The following is a 20,351-nucleotide window of genomic DNA, read 5'->3' on the forward strand; positions in this document are numbered from 1 at the left end:
CCTTCCTTCTTAGCTGAGAGTACCCTTTCGTGGTCTCCCCTGACCTCTCTTTCTCTCTTGTCCTTTTGCAATGCTCTCTTACTAATGGGTGACCTGCCCCGGGGGCAGTCATGGCTCTTGTTATCCCAGGCTGGGTTCTCCTTTGGGCCCCAGCATTGGCACATTTCCCAGCCTGCTTTGCAAAAGTAGCAGAACCTCTGGGGACTTTCCAGGAGATTACTGCAAGGTCCTGATGTCATTAAAAATATAAAAGGGCAAAAGATGGTCACAGTTGATTCTATAGGCTGTCTACATGTGTAGGAATGGGATGGCCTTCCACGGTCGGAGCCTGAGCAGGCTCGTTGCATTTTAGTTCACAGGAATGATCGGGGGATGATAGCGGCCTAAGCCGCATGTGCCGCAGGGTGTGGGCCAGACATCCCCACAGTAATCAGACAGCATTCCTTCTTTCCCTCCTGGAAATCGTGAGGTGAGAGCCCGAATTAGCATCCATGAGGAGAACTTGGCAGAGGCTTACAGCCCATAGACTCGGGAAGGAGTAAATTTGTTAGTTGGTGTGTTCGGGGCTGGGCAGGCAGGTCCGATTCTGGAGCCTCCTGGACCCGAGGCCCTGGGACTCCTGCTGGTGACCTGTGAGGGGCAGCTTGGGGCCTTGGGCTGCAGCCTAGGGCTCAGAACGCCCTGTACAGAGAGCTTCCAGGTGCTGATCTGAGCTGCTGCTCATGTGAAACTCAACATTTCCCGTCGCGTTGCAGGCCTCAGAGTGGGAGACGAGATTCTGGAGATCAATCACCGGGCTGCCAGCACCCTGAGCTCCTCGGTGCTCAGAGACTTCCTCTCACAGCCCAGCCTGGGCCTCCTGGTGAGGACGCTCCCCAAGCTGGAGAGGGGCGCCCAGCTGCTGGAGAGCCCGCCCCACCGAGCCGACGGCCCTGTCGACCCTGGCCAGAACCCCCTCGCCCTTCTCGCCAGCAGCCCAGGTAAGGGTGGAGTGTGTGCCCGCGTGCCTGAGCCCAGCAGCTGGGGAAGTTGGCCTTGCGGCTTGCATGCCGGGGTCTGGCAGGTCACCTGCTGTGTGCTCCGGAGGTGGTCTGATTCCTGGGCTCGTGTTTCCTGTGGGATGTCACAGGGCAGGGGACTCTTGTTCTTGTGGGTGACTGTTGCTCCAAATCTACCTGTCACTCTTGGAGATCTTGACCATGCTGCTGCTGCTTGTCGTTGTGGAGAAAGACGAAGGGGCAGAGGCTACCGTCTTGTGGCCGTGGATAGAGATAGGGACACAGAAGTGCAGGACTTACGGGGGGTGCTGGGGCTCTGAGTCCCACCCCCGCTGCCCATGTCCCTGTCTCCCACCCACTGAGCCCACTTCCTCTCCTGTGTGATAGAGGGCACCAGGTGCCCAGAGTGGACACGCGTTCTGAGCTCCTGCTTGGTCCACTTGTCCTGTGAGCTCTTCTGCTCCAGAGCCCGAGGGTGAGCCTGTCTGTGGAGCCCCAGCCTCCCCACCTGTAGCCTGCCTTTCTGCCCCTCTCCCCTTCCAGGATTGGCTTTCTCCTCAGGGTCCCCAGGACCCAGTGGCAGTGTCGTTCGTGTGGTCCCTTAGCCTGTGCGCCTGAGTGCTGACTTTGCTTCCCATGACTGGCCTCACGTCATCTTCACTGGGCTCCACGGGGCGAGAGTCCTAAGTAACCCAGACCTGAAGTCGGGGTCCAGTTGACAAGGTTGGGGTTTTGAATTTATCTTTTAAAATCTTGGGTTAAAGAAAAAAAATGGTCTTCATTTCAAAATCTGAGTGAAGGGCTCTTTTTTCAGGACTTTCTGGAAGGTGACACGTTGAGGCCTCAGAAAATCAGATGCCCTTATTCCTGGTGACCTCTGTGACTCTAGAGTCACTGTCATGGCCGCAGCCCTGTCCTGTTTGTAGAAAGTGACTGGCAACCCTCATGCCTTTAGCACCACAGCCCGGTATCCTGAAGGCTATTTTTCACTGTGACCACTAGAGGGCAGGCTCGATCCCATAAACCTCGGGGCCAGCAGTTGTGTTTGTCATGACTTGGGAGGAATGTCCTGTTAGATTCGGTTACTTAAAGGGTTTTATTAAACCTGGATATGCATATTACAAACAACACTGTGCTCAACTTTCTCAGGGGTTTTATCCATTGGAGCCCTTCCTTTGGGTTATGGCTATAAAGCAGAGGTTGGGACTGACCTGCTGGCCAGGTGCAGTGTCAGGCCTGTGTTTTTGTAAATCACGTTTCATTGGCATACAGTCCTGCCGAGTCCTTTGTGTCTTGTCTGTGGCCCCTTATCCATTGCAGCTTCAGACTTCAGTGGCTGTGACGGGGACACACGGTCTACTAGTCAAACTGCTTACTGCTTGGCCCTTTATAGATAGAGTGTCCCTCCGTGTGTCATGTGTGACAAAATTGCTCTCAATCTCTCCTTTAAGGACGGTTCCTGCTTTAGTGCAGTTCTTCTTTAAAAATGTGTGTGTGGCTTTGCAAATTTAAACATTCTACTGAACTTTTTTTTTTTTTTTTTTTGACAAAGAGAGTCAGAGAGAGGGACAGATGGGGACAGGCAGGAAGGGAGAGAGATGAGAAGCATCATTTTTTTGTTGCAGCACTTTAGCTATTCATTGATTGCTTTCTCATATGTCCCTTGACCAGGGGGCTACAGTGGAGCAAGTAACCTCTAGCTGAAGATAGCGACCTTGGGCTTCAAGCCAGTAACCTTTGGGTTCAAGCCAGCAACCATGGGGTCATGTCTATGATTCCACACTCAAGCCAGCAACCCATTGCTCAAGCTGGTGAGCCTGTGCTCAAACCGGATGAGCCCATGCTCAAGCCGGTGACCTCTGGGTTTTGAACCTGGGTCGTGTCCCAGTCCGACGCTCTTTCCACTGTGCCACTATCTCGTCAGGCCATTCTACTGGAATTTTAAATATTAAAAACTTAGTTCTGTATTAGGGATCTGTTTTAGAAATATATGTGTATATATGTATCCCCTCTGTTTTATGCTAGAGTTTTAAAATCACCCCTGACGTTTCTATCACACCACGGTCATCTCCTCCAGACAGATACCTTTGAAGGCCAAGTACTAAACTCACTGAAGCTTCCATTGTTTAAAATAGTGATTTTCAACCGCCGTCCACCAGAGATTTCATGCCTTTCCACAGAAGAATTAACCACCCTGATTTGGTATGAAGATTACAGGAGTCTATAATCACTGGGTCTATAATCTTCACACCACATCAGGTGGTTAACTCTTTCGCGAACCTGCACGAATTCTCTGGCGGACCGGCTGCAGTCTGCCGACCAGCAGTTAAAACCACCAGTTTAAAACACATCAAACTTCCATTGTGTCATCCTTAGAAGATTCATCTGTTGCTTTGCTTTGGCCCAACAAAGTGAGATAACTGGCCGTTAAGTATGTGCTGTGTGCCTGGCATCGGGCTGGATTCTGACAGTTATGATGACAAGCAGGATGCGGGTATGCCCTCACATTCACGTTGTGGTGTGGTGCTTCGTTTTCTAACGGCTTCGTCTGTTAATATTTTGCAATGATCAAAACCTCTTTGGAATCAAGCTCGCTCAGTAAGCTTGGTCCTCAAACCAGTTCAAGAATAAAGCATGGAAGTGAGGCCACCGTGTTGGTTCTGAGAGGCTTCAAAGTTGGCTCCAACGTGAGTCGGTTCCAGAAGAATTCTCACGTGGCCGGAGGGGAGCCAGCCCCTGCCTGGGTCTCCCTGGGTCTCCCTGGGTCTGTTTTCCAGTAGCTGCCCCTTCCTGCCCCACTTATCAGAGAGACGAAAGGGCAGGCGTGTGAACAGGATGGACGCCTGAGAGACTGCCCCGGGAGGAGGCAGAGAAGAGCAGTTCCCCAGGCAGCCACAGTTAAAATAGGAAACCACGGGCAAGGCTTTGTGTAAATGTAGAAGTCACTAAAAACAGTAAGCATCCCAACTGGCAGGTTTGAGGTTGGATGCAGGGACTGTCTTAAGGTGGTCACAACGGGTGTTTGGCAGCCTCGCTGGAAGGCCTGGCCATGTGTCAGGGGCACCCGGCTGCTCGTGAGGCCTGGCTGCTGCCGTCTGCGGAAGGCTGCCCCGTGGCTGGCCCCGTCTCACACGGCCAAGTATGCAGCCTTGGCCAGTCCCGCCCTGGGAGCCCTGACTGGCATATGTGACTAGCTCTCAGGGCGGGGTTATGTCTGAACCCCTTCCTCTCGTAGAGGTTTCTTTCCTCTGTGTAGACGAGTCACAGCCCAGTGGCTAAGAGGGGGCTCCAGGACCAGGCTCCTGAGTCCCATTTCTATGTTTATTTGCTTTGAACTTTGAACAGGCCGCACTTCATGTCTGCCCCCGTGTCCTCGTGCACGAAATGGGATACTTACACACGCTGTCTCACCGGGTTGTTTCGAGCCGTGGTTGAGTTGTGAATGTTAAGTGATTAGAGCAGGTCCCAGGAAGCGCTCAGTAGGTGCTGTGCGTCCTGGGGCCCCTCCATGAGATGTGACATTGTCCACCTGCCCTCTGACCTCATGGCCCTGGGCTCCATCTCTGTCCACAGCAAGTGCACCGTCTGGTGATCAAGCTTATGAATCCCGCCTCCTTCAAGGGCTTCCTTCCCCAGGTGAGGAGATGGGGCTGAAGCCGGCCCGTGCACAGTCGGGCACGTTTGTCTGGGGTGGGGCCGAGCGTCCTTCAGTGTGCGGGCGCTTTACCTCCCGCTGAGTCTAACATTTAGCTGGGATGGAGGCTGTGCCCTTAGGTCACCAGCCACTCCTGGTTACTCATCCTCATTTTCTGTCTTGGTGGGGTGGTAGGTGACGGGGACGTCATGGTCACACGTAAACCACTGCAGTGTTGAGGACAGCGCTCTGGTGGGGTCACTCAGATGTTCGGCATGAACCTCTGTTAGGTGACCTGGAGTGCCCTCTCCCTCCTCCTGTTGCTCTTGTAGGAAGGGAGCACCGGGAATGGGTTGACCGGAAGGCCGGGGGCTGGGTAAGCAGACCCCCTCCTTGGCCTTCTTCAGACTCAGTTTCCCATTCTTGGTTATTTACCATCAATAAGTCCTTGCTGAAATCTTACTGGGGCTGAAAGTGGAAAACTGGGGCTACTTCCGCTTTACTCCCCGCCCACATTTTTCTAGTGCCTCCTGGTAAAAATGGGGGAAGGATGTTGACACAAAAGTCCCTTCAGTGTCTGTTACCGTGGAAGGACGTTGGTCTGAAGGGGAGGCCAAGGTGGGACAGCTGTGTGTGCATTTTCCAAAAATCAGCTCTGACATTTGTTCCTGTGTGATTTATTGTGAACACTGATCTCATCGGGCACCCCTAACATTTGGGGCCAGATAATTGTTGTGGGGCCTCCCTGTGTATTAGTGTTTGGTATATATTTACCACTGCAAGGTTGTGCCAGTCAGAATGACCTTCGGACATCCCCAAGTGTGTCCTATGTGACAATGTGTGCACCTCTACTACGCAGTCAGGGAAACACCATAGTGAACATCAGTTCAGGAACCCAAATCGACATCCGAAACAGCTTTGGAGAAAGTAAGAATTACAACAAAAATACTCTTTTCTGACTTTTCTTTTTCTTTTTTGGGAGAAGGGAAGAGCTAAGAATGATTGAATGCTTATTCTGAATGCTGGCTTTGTTCCCCCAACGTGAGCAGAAATGTCCTGGCTTACTGTATGTATCACTGAAACGAACCCTTGCCGCAGAGATATTTCAGTCAGCAATTATGCAGAACCCCAGATTGTGTGCAGGTGGTAGGAGTCCTGGTGCATGTGGCAGCCCAGGTGTCTCTCAAGTTCTGTCACCTGGACTCATGTCTGTCTGAGCTCAGTGGGGACAGAGCCACCTTTCTGTCCCCTGGACTCTGCTGACCAGTTGGGGCAAAGCAACTTCTGCGTGAGCTCAGTGCTCGCTTCCCATAATCCTGTCAAAGTGCCAGCGCTCAGCGAGCTGGGGGACAGCTCAGTGTCTGCGTGACACTGGCTCGTGGGTGTTAAAGCCGGTGAGGGCCACAGGACGGCCTCTGCTCACACTGGGAGTTGAGGGCACCTTGGTCAGAGTGAGGACCGGACCAGCACCCCGCACGACAGCAGCCCTTTGATGTGCAGGCACAGTGGGTCCCCCTCTGGCCGTGGGCAGTGCGGATCTGTCTGGGCCTGGTGTTCCACTCAGACCCTCCGCAGCTAGAGTCTGAATTCAGACGAGACAGTCAGGCAGCTGGGAGGAGTCGCAGAGGAAGGAGTCGCAGGATTTCTCTTCTGTAAACATGATGCTCAGTTCTGGGAACCCCCTGAAGCCGCATGGATAAGCAGCAGCATGTGGTCCACTGTTTGGGTGTCCATAAATCCTGAGTTGTGCTCATTGTCACCCACACAGTGGGGGTCAGGGGAGGTCTGGGCGCCTATTCCGGAATTCCAGCTGGATTTGATGGATGACACCTGTGGATGAAAAAAAAAGTTGTTTTCAGAGATGAAGAGCCTCCATTTTTATCTTTTCAAAGAATGCAGTCAAGGGTCCTTAGAATTGACTTTCATGACGAGCCAGCAGGATCAGTGAGCCCTAACCTATGGCTTTGACGGGTTTACATTTTCTCTGTAGGAAATAGACACTGAGAATTTGTAAAATTTGGCTGGAAAGACATTTTTTGTTTATCAAGTTAAAGTACTGTTGTCCCCCCCCCCCCCAGCATATAATTAGCTCTCCTGTCATTGTTCTTTTTCTCCATAATTGTTTTGTTTTGTTTCTTAGCTCAGCTGGGGGACCAGGTAGGTGTTCATGCTGATCTTACCATTATGAGTGTTTCTGTGGGATTCTCAGACTCAGACGGCAGTAAATACAGTCACATTTTACTAGTGATTGGATCCCAGCTCAGTGTCCGTCCTGCCACTGTCCGTCTTTGCTGTCCCTTCCCTTGAGTCACTTTCCCTAGCACAGGTTTAGATGCCGTGTCAGGAAGAGTTCTTAAAGTAAATCAGCGTCGTTGCTGGTTCCCCTTTGGAGATGTTTGTGGACCCGCACCCTCTGAGATCAGGTCTGTAAGCGGGAGAGAGTGGCCAGCTCCTCCATGCCCGTGGTCAGCCCTTCCCCTCCTTCTGCCCCAGCATCTAGGTCATTGCCACATGTGAAGTGTCATGTCATTGAGGTGACAATGTGACATAGAAATGTCCGTCAAGTTAACTGAGCATCTTTCTTTGCTACCATGATAGTACAGAGTGAGCAAGTCATTAAGAAAATGGAAGAAAACCCTAGAGGCAGAGCAGGGGGGAGCAGCAGGCAGAGACCTCCACGGCCCCCCCCCCCAGGGGATCACTTCACTGACCCTTCATTCCAGAGCAGGGGGAGGCTCCGCAGGGCTGGGCGCTTCCTCCTCAGGTTTCTCAACCAACTTAGAATTTGAAACAGAGAGTAAGACCAAGTGGCTTCTGCTATAATGGTGTCATCAAGTGAGACAGCTTCTTGTCAGACTGAAGTTTCATCCGAAGTCAGACAGTGGCCCCTTCCTCCTTTTCCATTCCTGTTCCTTGTCCCTCCTCTCCCTCCCCTCCTCCCCCCTCCTCTCCATCTCCTCCTCCCCTTCCCTCCCTCCCTCCCCCCCTCCCCTTCCCTCCCTCCTTCCCTCCCCCCTCCCCCTCCCCTCCCCTCCCCCTCCCTCCCCCCCCTCCCCTCCCCCTCCCTCCCCCTTCCCTCCCCCCTCCCTCCCCCCTCCCTCCCCCCTCCCTCCCCCCTCCCTCCCCCCCTCCCTCCCCCCTCCCTCCCCCCTCCCTCCCTGCTCCCCTCTTCCCTCCCTTCTCCTTCCACCTACCTTCCACCTCTCCCTTCCTCCTCCCCTCTCTCCCCTTCCCACTCTTCCCCCCCTCCCCCCTCTCTGGTTGTGGTGACCATAGTCCCTGACCCCATGCCAGACTGGTTTGATCACTGCTGTCTCATCAGGCTAACTAAAGATTTTTTAAATGACCTGGACCCTGTTACTCCAAGTGTGGTCCATGGACTTGGGGCTGTGAGAGAGGCAGAATGTTAGGTCCCACCCCAAATCTATGGAATCTGAATCTGCATAACTGGATCCTCAGGGTTTTCTGATGCTCCTTAAATTTGGGAAGCCTTTTTGAGGACAGCCATGCTGATGTTGTCTTCTTCGCTTCTGTGTAGAATGTGGCGGGAGTTACGAGAATGTGTAGTTACGGGATGTTTCTTGTTTGCCAGACTGGGCAAAAACAGACCTCAGAGCTACTTTGGATGGGATGTTTGTGTACCTCCTGGGTCCACCTCCAAATATATCACATCACATTGGGGGTCAGAGCTTCAACACATAGATTTGGGGGTACCTGGTGCCATAACTGTTATCATGTATTGTAAATAATAAAGATATGCTATCCTGTAAAATGGTGATGGTAGTAGTAGCAATAAAATAAAGAAACACACACTGAACCAAGGTCGTGGGGCTCGTGCTTGGAGGGCGTGCCATGTGTGAGCCCTCCTTTTGATTCTGTCCCGCAGGGCACAGCCCGTGCGGCGGGCAGGGCAGCAGCGCCGAGACCGCTCCCGAGGAGACCGAAGGGCCGGACGTGGAGTCCTCCGATGACACAGACCACAGCAGCAAGGTGAGAGATTTTCATTTTCACATCCCCTCTCTCGAGCCATCAGAGAATTCCCGCCAATGCCTCACCTTGGCAGCTGTCCGTGGGTAGGAGCCCTCTACACGGGACCAAGTGTTTTCACTTCTGGGATGTTGCTAAATAAGACACAAAGCCCAGATACAGCCTCGCGAATAAAGCCGTGGCTGAGCACGCAAGGCGGACGTCTCCGTCCCTGAATTGAAGTCTGATCTCCTCCACTTGCTTTGTGATGCAACCCCTCTAAGCTGAGCTGAGTGTGCTGGGGTCTATTCCATGGTCCTGTGACTCGTGGTCTGTGGGATGAGCTTTTGCACGCTTGTGTCCTACTCTTGTTAAAAGTGAGCATTTTCACGCTAAAAGGAAAGGTGCAGTGTTTTCATTACTCTAGCTGTAGTGCTCCTGAGTGGGTTAAGCATGGTGAGAATGTTCTTATTAGGACCTTTGGTGCAAGACCAGGGTTTTGTTTCCCAGGACTCATCATGGTGTCCTCCCACTTCATAACGAGTTCTGTGGGTCAATGGCCTCTTCTCACGCCTGGTCTCCAGAGTACAGGAGTGTGCACACTCTGTGTTATCTGTGCCTGAAAAACCCCTCCCAGCAAAGCAGTGGTGTGTGACATGACTATATTTGTTCATCTCTTTTCTATGATGGTGTTGACGCCTGTATGTTGATCCCTACACCTGGCTCTTTTTCCTTTGACTCCTGCCAGTCACCATCTGTGATGCCAGGGTGACGCTCACCTGGGGTTGGGTGGGCGCTGGTCGGACAACACACTGTGGTAAATGCACTGATGGTGGAAGCTCGCTACCCAGTGAGAGCCTTTGTTTTGAAGACCTGCATGTCCCCAGGTGTTCTTTCTTTCTCTCAGTGTTTGTGTGTCTCTGTAGGACTTTCCTGGGTGCGTGTTTGACTAATTCATCCTCTCTTTTACTCACATGTGTTTCCTTTCCACCATCATAGGATCTTTTTTTTTTTTAATTGATTAGAGAGAGAAAGAGAGATTTGTTGTTCCACTTATTCACACCATCATTGGTTGAGTCTGTACTTGCCCTGACGGGATCAAACACACAACCTTGGCATATTGGGACAATGCTCTAACCAACTGAGCTAGACAGCCAGGGCTCTTTATCACCTTCATAAGATCTTTATTCTCAGTGTCCTTTTTAAGTCAAGCATAGTGTAAAACAGTAGTTGAGAGTACTTTTTTTTTTAAGGTGAGAGGAATGGAGGTAGTGAGGCAGACTCCCACATGCGCCCCAACCAGGATCCACCCTGCAACCCAGTCTGGGCTGATGCTCAAGTACCAAGCTATTTTTAGTGCCCGAGGCTGATGTGCTCCGACTGAGTGGCTCCTCAGCACCCAGGGTCACACTCCAACCAATTGAGCCTCTGGCTGCAGGAAGGGAAGAGAGAGAGCGAAGGCAGAGAGGGAGGGAGTAGAAGTAGATGGGGGCTTCTCCTCTGAGCCCTGACCAGGGATCAAACCTGGGACATCCACACGCCTGGCCAACGCTCTACTGCTGAACCACCAGCCAGAGCAAAAGTAATTTTAAGATTTATAAATTTAATATTTATAAACGGAAAGCCTTTATGTTGTTGATTATTAGTTAAAACACAGATGAGTGGAAATACACATTTTCATCTAAAGCTCTCCTCCCAAAAAAACAAAAACTTGCTTACAGTTTTTTGTTTGCCCCATATATTTATTTACCTTTACCTACTTGTTTTTGTGTGTGTGTCGGGGCGGGGGGGGGGGGGTTGTCACCTCGAGAGAAACAGATATTTCTATTCCAAGGTAAGGCACTTTGAAGTGTATGTACATACACTGCTCATAATAGGGGATATTTCAAAATGAATATGAAGCGATAAAATATCTCCTGATTTTTTCTGAGCAGTATATTTAGTTATTGTGTGGTTGAAATGAAAGATGTTAATTCTTAATTTCCAGTTTGATTTTGGAATATGGCTGTCTGTCCTGTGTTCTAAAACCTTGATTTCTGAATGCTTTTCCGGTCAGGTCATGTCCTCCTCGCTGTGACAGCCAGGGCTCTCACTCCCTTGTGCATGTTGAGGCTGTTTCGGTTGTAAAAACAGTGAGTCATGAGGTCGTGGTGGGGAAGGAGGACACCCCAGGGTTTTGTCTTCTGACCCATTGTCTGTCTGACTTGGGGGCTCCTTCTCCAGGAAAACAGCCCTCACCCTCACCTGGCACAGATGGGGTCAAATGTACATGGAGGTGGTGTCATCCTGGGTGTCACGGTGGACGACCTTCAGGTTGGTTACGGTTTGGGTGACAATCTCAGTGTGTCGGATGGTCAGACAAGGGCTGCATCGAAACCATAGGCGCACATCCCTGTCACTAGGGTGGGGAGCACAGTGCGAGTCTCTGCTCAGAAATGCTCCCCTGGTTTTGCTTGACTCAGATGTTACCTTCTTTTTTTTTTTTTTTTTTTTTTTTTTTTCATTTTTCTGAAGCTGGAAACAGGGAGAGACAGTCAGACAGACTCCCGCATGCGCCCGACCGGGATCCACCCGGCATGCCCACCATGGGGCGGCGCTCTGCCCACCAGGGGGCGATGCTCTGCCCATCCTGGGCGTCGCCATATTGCGACCAGAGCCACTCTAGCGCCTAGGGCAGAGGCCGAGGAGCCATCCCCAGCGCCCGGGCCATCTTTGCTCCAATGGAGCCTTGGCTGCGGGAGGGGAAGAGAGAGACAGAGAGGAAAGCGCGGCGGAGGGGTGGAGAAGCAAATGGGCGCTTCTCCTGTGTGCCCTGGCCGGGAATCGAACCCGGGTCCTCCGCAAGCTAGGCCGACGCTCTACCGCTGAGCCAACCGGCCAGGGCCAGATGTTACCTTCTTTATTTGAGTTATTTTTGTCAGGCAACCTAAGTTCCTTCACTACAATAACCTTTTGTGAATTAAGTTTCTCCCTTAGGTTATGTGGAAGCAACAATTTTAAATTGAGTGAAGGAGTCTTGGGGACTGGGTCCTATTGTGTATTGTTAATATAGTAAAGGAGAGCTAATCCTGTTCAGTGTCTGGTCCAGATTGGACACTGTTTCACACTTACTCGGCTTACCCTCCCTGTACCCCGAGAGACAGACACTGTTATTCTCTCTTTTTATAAATTGCAGTTGTTCTGATGCTCCTTAAATTTGGGAAGCCTTTCTGAGGACAGCCATGCTGATGTTGGAACAGAGAAGTTAAGCAACTTATTGAAGGTCACACAGCTCTGAGATGGTATAACCAGGTCTTGTGTTGCTCACTGCTCAGCTAAAACTTTAGCCTTCTGGCTGGATTGTTAAAGTCTGGAGTTAAATACCAGGTTTCCAAAAAACGAAGGAATTGATTAGAGGTAGTGTAAGTCAGTTTAGATATACGCTCACTAACTGCTCAAATATCATCCTGAGACTTAACTTTCTAGAACAAGGATATAGCTTGAGTTTCTCTATTAAGGTTAATGCTTTTTTGATGCATCTCTTCCTTGAGAATGAGGTGGATTGTGAGCTGCCTGAGCTTGGAAGAGTGTTTTTTTTTTTTAAATTTATTTTATTTTATTTTATTTTACAGAGACAGAGAGAGAGTCAGAGAGAGGGATAGACAGGGACAGACAGACAGGAACAGAGAGATGAGAAGCATCAATCATTAGTTCCTCATTGCGTGTTGTGACACCTTAGTTGTTCATTGATTGCCCTCTCATACGTGCCTTGACCGCGGGCCTTCAGCAGACCGAGTAACCCCTCGCTCAAGCTGGCGACCTCGAGGTCTCGAACCTGGGTCTTCCACATCCCAGTCCGACGCTCTATCTACTGCGCCACTGCCCGGTCAGGCGGAAGAGTGGTTTTGAATCATCAGGTTGGGGGTAGAAATATGTGAATAAGTGAATAAATAAACATGTAAATGAAGTCAAACAAGTAATACTTTTTGCTAAGTGTATAGTGGCTGGTGATTTAATGTTTTTGCTGTTTTTCCTAAATGAAGTGTTTTAAGGATAAAGAGGAGGCATGTTGGAATTTTATTTTATTTTATTTTATTTTTTTTTAAAATAGCAATTTTTGCCACTCACGACCTTTTGGGGTTGAGCTAGTAGATAATTGCGAGCTTGCTGAGAGACAGGTGGCCCAGGAGTGCCACATTCTGGGGTGGGGGCAGGGCTCACGCAGCCCAGGGTCCCATGGCCTTTCTCTTTGTAAACCTCCTTCCTCCAGGACAGTGGTGAGCACCCCCAATTGCTTCCCCGCTGTTAATCCCAAACCCTTGTTGTCCCTGGAAGGAATGCTGCACTTTGCTTTCCGTTTAGCAAACATTAGAATGATTTTCACAACATTTTCATTCTGAAAACCTCCTTTTCTCTCTAATCCAAATTGTGATTGTCTCGGAAATATCTGCCTTAGGAACGATGTAGCATTAGCAGAAAGTGTGAGAAGGTAAACTTAGAAGCAACTAAACTAAACAAAGCCTGTGCTTCCTTGTGTGGCTCCTGCGAGGCCAGGGGCGTCTTTAAAGTTGACTGGGTTGGTGTCTGTGTGCATGTGCAGCGCGGGTCCTGGCCAATCAGCGGATGGAGGTCCGCACAGTCAACCATACTCGCGTCCCGTCCTGGGAAGCATTTCTGCTTTGTGTTAAGCCTCTGCCTCCTGGTTTTCCCCACTGGGAACTCCTGCTGGCCAGCCAGGTGCAGTGAGAGCCTGAATTCTTGTCCACAGTGTGGTCCTGTTGAGTGGCTGGGGCTGCTGCGTCCTTGTGGCTTCTCTGTGGGGCTGTGGTCAGCCGTGGGTCCCATAGCACAGCGGGCCGGGTTGCTGTCTCCATGGGAGCGCGCTCTCTGGGGAGCAGGCTGGCTTCGGTGCTCGCGGAGTATTTTAGGAACCTCCTGTTTCTGTGCTGAGCGTGTCAGGTGGAAGCACTGTTGAGGATGCTCTTCTGACGATGTCTGCACTGTGGAGAATAAAGCGCAAGCCCAGGCCCGTGGACAGCGGCAAGCCCGGTGCCGTGTGCCAGTCCCCCCGCCTGGGGAGCACATTTCAGGTCTGTCTGGCTGCCTTGCCTGTTGGGTCTCCACCCTCAGCTGCCTTAGCTTCCCGGAGCAGAGGATGGGGTTTTGTCTCCTGGCGTCCTGTCTTTGTGTCCTAGGGAGCCGAGTGCATGGGGAAGATGTATTTTGGCATGGGGGCGGGGCGCTGCTAGTCGGTGTGTGAAATTGCATTTGCCCTGGGATCTTAAGAAAATTTTCTTTCTTAAATGGCAGAAAGATGTATTTATTTATTTCTTTGTCATTTGAATTTTCCCCTTTCTTTCTGTTGTTGAAATTTGAATGTCTGTGTTACGTGCAGGGCTGGCATCCCCCGTCCCCGCCTCCATGGGGGTCTGAGCAGTCAGCTCATAGCATCTTAAATGTTTTTGACTTGATTTGATGGATTTAGAAAGGTTGGTTCAGGAAATGTTTTGATGGTTTGATGTCAGATGATCTGGCTTGCCCACACCAGTTCCTGTGGCCCCTTGTCGACTCCCTAATGAGAAAATTTAGTAGGTCAGTGATAAGGTATAGTCTCCCAAAATCAAAGTTAGCCTTTGAGTAGTTTCATGTTAACAACATCAGAGTCTGTCAGCTGTCAGATTTCCTGTCGTTTAAGGAAACTTGGACTTTGACAGTGAGTTTGTCTGATTTACATAAGTAGCCTCTGTCCTTGGATGGTTTTTCTTCAGTGTTGTTCATAACGGGGTTGGAAGGGGACAGGGAGCTGTAGGGGTCCCCGCCTTGCATAACGGGCTCTGCAATGGTGGTGCATACCGCTTTGCTGCGTGTTTCCAAAAAGCGTAAGTAAAGGCTGTCAGATTTTAGGTCACTCTGGCCCCTTTTGCATCTGTGGGATGTGTGCAATAGTTGGAACTCAAAGGGACAGTTTGAGAGCTCTGAACTCTTCTGGAGGTAGGCACTGCCCCAGTGGCTGCAGAGCAGGAAGCACTCCCCCCAGCCCCACCGCCCCACCCCGCACCCTCCAGCCCCCATTGGGCAGGAGGCCCTGCCTGTGTGCCTCAAAGCCTGGCCCTTTGTACCTGCCTTTCATCCTCAGGGGAAAGTGGCGTGCAGGCAGGGAGCTGCCATCTCAGCAACGTGGCCGATGCCTCCCTCTATTGTGTTCTCTCCATGTGTTCTGGGATTATTCTTAGTCCTGACCTGGGACCGCTCTGCAACGCTGAAAGTGCTTCTCCGTTTCCAGGGTGATGGACTGCTGTCCTCCAGTGGGGACAGGCCTGTCCCTCTCCCACTGGGGGAATCTGGGCTGCCTTCTCTGCATCCCTTCCCTTCTCGAGTCAGTCCTTGGGGGGCGGCGCATTGAGAACTCCAGGGTGGCTCCTTCCCTGGCACATTGGCTCCCGAGCTGGGTGTGGAATGACCAGGACGCCAGATAACCCTCTGCTGGAGTGGGGACAGCACTGTGCTGCCTTTTCCTGCATCCAAGGTCATGGTCATGGCCAGGAAGTGTGGGGAAGGGCTGGAGGGAGGTGGAGTTTGATGTTTGGCCACACTGTGGGGGGGGCAGGGGGGACTCAAGAGCTGCGGGAATATGAGAACTCTCTAGATTAGAGGTATTCTAAAGCAGACCTGCAGGTCTTGCTTCCTTCTAAGGATTTATTTGGGTGATTATTTTGCTAAAACAAAGTTCTTGATGACATCTTCGAGTTAATTGTTTCCAAGCAAAAGTTTATTAAGAGTTGTGGATAACACCCTTTTACATTATACTTGCATTATAACTTGTAATTCTGTGTTTTTTTTAACTCTTTACTTAAATAACATATAAAGATTTTATCCATGTTAACTCAGGTTGTTGTGATAAACCTAAGAACCTTGAACCAGGGAGCAGTGTGGCCAGGGAAGAACCTGCTTTGCCCCCTCCTCGACTTCAGAGACCCCCTGGGCCAAATCTTCCCATGACTGGGGGACCAGTATGAGAAGGAATGGATGCCTTAGGCTCTGAATGCTCAGGAGAGGAGTCGGGGGGATTTTCAGGTGTCCCCTGGGATGTTTAAGGTGTTTCCTAGTGTAATTCAGGACAAGTGGTCACCTGGTTTGGGGAGGAGAAATTGGGAGGAGATGGCTAGGCTTAGAGCTATAAAGTCCTGGCCCACACCCCACTATCCTGCTACCCTCCTCCCCTGGGGGGGCGGTGTTTAAAATAAAGGATGTCAGACCTGTGAGGTGGTGAAGTTTACATGGACAAAGTGAGGAGCCATACCCAAACTTAAAAATTTTTTTTTTTTAAATTTAGATTTTTTAGAGACAGAGAGAGGAGAGAGAGAAAGAAGGGGGCGGAACGAGAAGCATCATTTTCTAGTAGTTGCTTCTCACATGTGCCCTGACTGGGCAAGCCCAGGGTTTTGAACCGGCGACCTTAGCATTCCAGGTAGATGCTTTATCCACTGCTCCACCATAGGTCAGGTACCCACACTCTTAAACGTGAAAATCTCAAAGTATTTGTGGTGAAACAGAGAGAATGGAAACACAGGAACCCCATTATCCTGCCCAGTGCGGTGAGAACTGGGAGAGCAAAGGGAGGGAGGCGTCTTTTGGAATGTCTTGCCTTAGATGTGTGTCTGCGTCCCAAGGCTGTAACTTCTGCAAACTCTTCTTAATGTGTAGGGCATCCTTGGTCTCATATACGGGGACTCCATGGTATGCAGGGTTTCTCAGGGCAGCTGTCTGAATGGAGGGCAGTGGGAAGTGCTCTGTTTCTCGGATGGGAACACAGGATGGCTTTCTTCATCATGAGCAGTAGCTTTGCTAATTTGCATGTAAACGACAGGCAGCTGTGGTTGTTGGGACTTTTAGAAGAGTGTCTGTAAGCCAGGGTACCGGTTACTTGTGTGTTGTGCGAGGTTCCTTTGCTAAGTGCGCTTATAGTGGCAGCCTGAGCCGAGGCTCAGCTTGGAGGGCAGGGGAGTTAGTGGTTGGCTGTGGCCACCATCGGTCCATAGGATTTTCCCTTCAGTGAGGTTTTTTTGTCCGCATCATGCTCATGTTACAATGCCTATAGGGTTGCTATTAGATCATCTAATAGTGTGGTAGCATTTTTGTTTAAATGGATCTGTTTGTTCTTTCTTAATTGTTAAGACAAGGTCATATTTATCTGTATATTTAAGGATCATGTTGAGTTGGGAAAACCCTAATGTAGCTGAGTAAAACTGTTTATTTCTACCAAAACGAGCTTCGATTAAAAACGAGTAGTCTTTTGTAACAGTCTTGTTGAGATATACTTCACGTGCAGTTCAGTTCACTCTGGTAAGTTTTTTGTCCATCATCGAAGGGAGAGTTCTTTGTGGGAATATTCAGTGTCTGAGACAGGTTCCATAGAGAACACTGACAGGTGCCACTGCCAGTTGACTGATACCTTTTGGCAGGTAAGACTAGCATTAATGCGAGCCATAAATAACCTGTGACGATTGTCAGAGAATTGGGGTGATGGTTCCAGATTTGGGTTCTGGCTGCTTCTTCCCTGTTGTGACATTGGTGCCAACGCATCCTTGGCAGGTTGTCATGATTCCAGGCTTCCCTCTTGGGATGGGCCCATGAGGGAAAGGCCTGTTAGTGTTTGCTCCCTTCCTCTGTTGAAAACCTGCCTTTGGTTTTAGCTCCTCTGCCCTCAGCTAAGTGCCAGCCTTGACGTTCCTCTCTGAGCACCAGCTGCTGTTTTGGGTAGGAGGACGAGAGCAGTCATTCTTTATTTGCACAGGAAGGCAGCTGGACCTTCAGGGAGATGTCTATCACACACTGAGCCGTGCTTTTGGACAAACAGTACCTAGATTTTGTGCTACGAGATCAACTGGGCCAATTCCCTAGAGCAGTGGTCCCCAACCATTTTTGGGCCACGGACCGGTTTAATGTCAGAAAATATTTTCACGGACCGGCCATTAGGGTGGGACGGATAAATGTATCACGTGACCGAGACAAGCGTCAAGAGTGAGTCTTAGATGGATGTAACAGAGGGAATCGGGTCATTTTAAAAAAATAAAACATTATTCAGACTTAAATATAAATAAAACGGAAATAATATGTTATTTATTCTTTCTCTGCAGACCAGTACCAAATGGCCCTAGAGACCACTGGGGTTGGGAACCACTAGGGGTTGGGACCACTGCCCTAGAGAACTCGAGAAAATGCTGCCACATGCACAGCCCTGCCCTGAGGTCCTGACTGCATTGGCCTGGGGGTGCACTGGGCACTGGGCAGCTCATGGGCCCCTGGTAAATCCTGTGTGGTGCTATGCGGTGGCCTGATGATCTCATGGGCGTCAGCAGCGCATGCTCTGGAGAACTGTTTTCCATAACTGGAAAAATTGGAATTTTAGAATCCTAACGTTCCGCCCAAATCATCCCAGACAGACAGAGGTTAGGTGGATACAGGTTGAGGGCTTGCTCAGAACCTAAGGTCCCTGATTCTTAGAGGTGAGTGTTATCTTTCTGCCTTTGGAGAAGCTGGAGACATAGAGATTTAAAAATATATATATGCATATCTGTCATTATCTAGAAAGTTGCCTCACTATCAGTTTTTAACAGAGCCAGGAAGAAGCTTCACTTGTAAAGTCATCTTCCAACATGACAAAGTATAGCACATGTAACTGGGAGTCTGAAAATTAATGAGCTCTGTATTTTGTGCAAAATGTGCTTAACTTCTCTTACCTCTTCTATATTCTTATGGATGAACCTCCTGTGTGGTGGTTAAGAGCACAGGCCCTGGGCCAGGCTGCCTGGTTTCGATCTCAGCTCTGCTGCTGTCTCAGGCTGTGCAATCTTGGATGAGTTACTTACCCTCTCTGGGCCTCTGTTGTGTCCACTGTGCACAGGAATCATAGCCCTTATTGACCGTGTGTGTGTTGGGGGGAGGCACATCAGACCGGTGCCTGGCATGCAGTGAGCACTCAGTTTCTGTTAGGATGGTTGTGATGGTTGTTTCTGGCATTCTTTGAGCTCTCACATGGGTGGGAGTAGCAGTTTGGGGAGAGGAGAGAGGAAGCTCATGGGTGGCAGATTGTGAACCAGAAAGAACTCTGCAAGGAGGGCAGGGGTCAGACAGGTCGCTCCAGTGAGTGCTAACCTCACCTGCCCTGCCCTTTCACCTGTGCTCTGGAGAGCACGGAACAGGGGGCCGCATTCTGCCACAGTCCGCATGAGATGAACCCCAGTGACCTGAGCCCATCCCCCCAGGACTCCGGCAGGCCGCCAGCCACCACAAGGCAGCTCACGGACGCCGACAAGCTGCGCAAGGTGATCTGTGAGCTCCTGGAGACAGAGCGCACCTACGTGAAAGTGAGTGGGGTCGCCCGCCCACCCTCCCAGGGGCTCTGTAACAAAGCCAGGTCACAGGAACAGACGACCTCGGTCTCTACTGTGGGGTTTGGCTTTTACTCTGGATGTGACAATTATCTTTGCGTCAAAAGAAGCACATCAATTTTAGAGCAATTCACTGCAGTATTCAGGGTGGGCAAGAGTAGGCTGACAGTGGTTCATATGGAAAATGAGACAATAATTAGTAATAATAAAAACATGAACTCTGTTTCAAGTACTCACAACTGTAAACCTATTTTTGCCTGGTGATGGGGGTGACTGTAAAAGTGATCCTTCTGACCTTTGTAAAAATGTTGTTGAGCTGGCTCTATAATTGAATTTAGTACTGACAGATTTTATTATCTTCAAAATCTAATTTGAGTTTAAGCAGGAGGTTGTCAGGTCTGTTTCCTGTGTCTTATTACTTGTTCTGACATGCACTTATATCTCTGTGTTATTTGTCTCTATATAATTCATGCTATATATTTATACAATACATATTACTATATAGTTTCTAACAATTCCTATCACTATAATAATTCTGTATCCCTATTATAACTTAGTTATACGTTATGACCGTGCAGTCTACTCTGAATGATCCATTTTAGTCTTTAAATCCAGGGTCAGCAAATGGTGGCCCCTGGGCCAAGTCCAGCCTGCTGCCCACTTGTACAAATACAGTTTTGTTGGGACACAGCCATACTCGCACCTCTTTGTACCATCGGCCACTGTCTGTTACCACAGTGGGTGAGGGTTGTGGCCTGCGGAGCCTGGATGTTTACGGAGAGGCTGCTTAACTCCTTTCGGGGACCTCAGTGACCTCAAGACTGGGGTGTTAGCATTGGGGACATAATCTGTTTTTAGATTCTTTTGGACTATGTGTTAATGAAGTATTCTTTCAACCCTTAGGACTTAAACTGTCTCATGGAGAGATACCTAAAACCTCTTCAGAAAGAAACTTTTCTCACCCAAGATGAGGTATGGTGGAAATTGCCTGAACTCTTAGGGTCACTCTGCCACTTACCTTGGCAAAGAGGAAGGTGGGGTGTGCATATGATACCGAGAGCATTTTGAATTTATATAATTGCAACAAAGAGGTCAAATCATTGCAGTCAGAGAGTAAGGAGCTGCCCCACACTCTGGTGGTGGAATCATTGTCTGCATTGATAAGTATTGATAGAACAACTTTGAAATCAGAAGCAAAGTTTCTGAACTAATGAAATATGAAGCAGATTAAATTTTTTCTCCTTCTCCAGCTTGACGTGCTCTTTGGAAATTTAACTGAAATGGTGGAGTTTCAAGTGGAATTTCTTAAAACTCTCGAAGATGGAGTGAGACTAGTACCTGATTTGGAAAAGCTTGAGAAAGTCGACCAATTTAAGGTAAGTC

At 49.8% G+C, this 20,351-nt stretch overlaps 1 protein-coding gene across 9 annotated transcripts in view; it reads left to right on the top strand.

Annotated features, from left to right (window-relative positions):
- TIAM1 (TIAM Rac1 associated GEF 1) overlaps positions 1-20,351 on the top strand; it is a 315,885-nt gene that overhangs the window by 274,430 nt on the left and 21,104 nt on the right. For 7 of the 9 annotated variants that reach the window (XM_066370374.1, XM_066370373.1, XM_066370370.1 and 4 more), the window contains 5 exons: positions 756-980; positions 8,519-8,622; positions 18,768-18,944; positions 19,872-19,940; positions 20,219-20,344. In XM_066370374.1, coding sequence (XP_066226471.1) covers positions 756-980; positions 8,519-8,622; positions 18,768-18,944; positions 19,872-19,940; positions 20,219-20,344 — 701 coding nt within the window. Of the gene's footprint in view, positions 1-755; positions 981-8,518; positions 8,623-18,767; positions 18,945-19,871; positions 19,941-20,218; positions 20,345-20,351 lie in introns of those variants that run through there. The other 2 variants (XM_066370376.1, XM_066370378.1) reach the window with 2 other exon arrangements.

The sequence above is a fragment of the Saccopteryx leptura genome, chromosome 2 (assembly GCF_036850995.1).
Source record: "Saccopteryx leptura isolate mSacLep1 chromosome 2, mSacLep1_pri_phased_curated, whole genome shotgun sequence".
Lineage (NCBI taxonomy): Eukaryota > Metazoa > Chordata > Mammalia > Chiroptera > Emballonuridae > Saccopteryx > Saccopteryx leptura.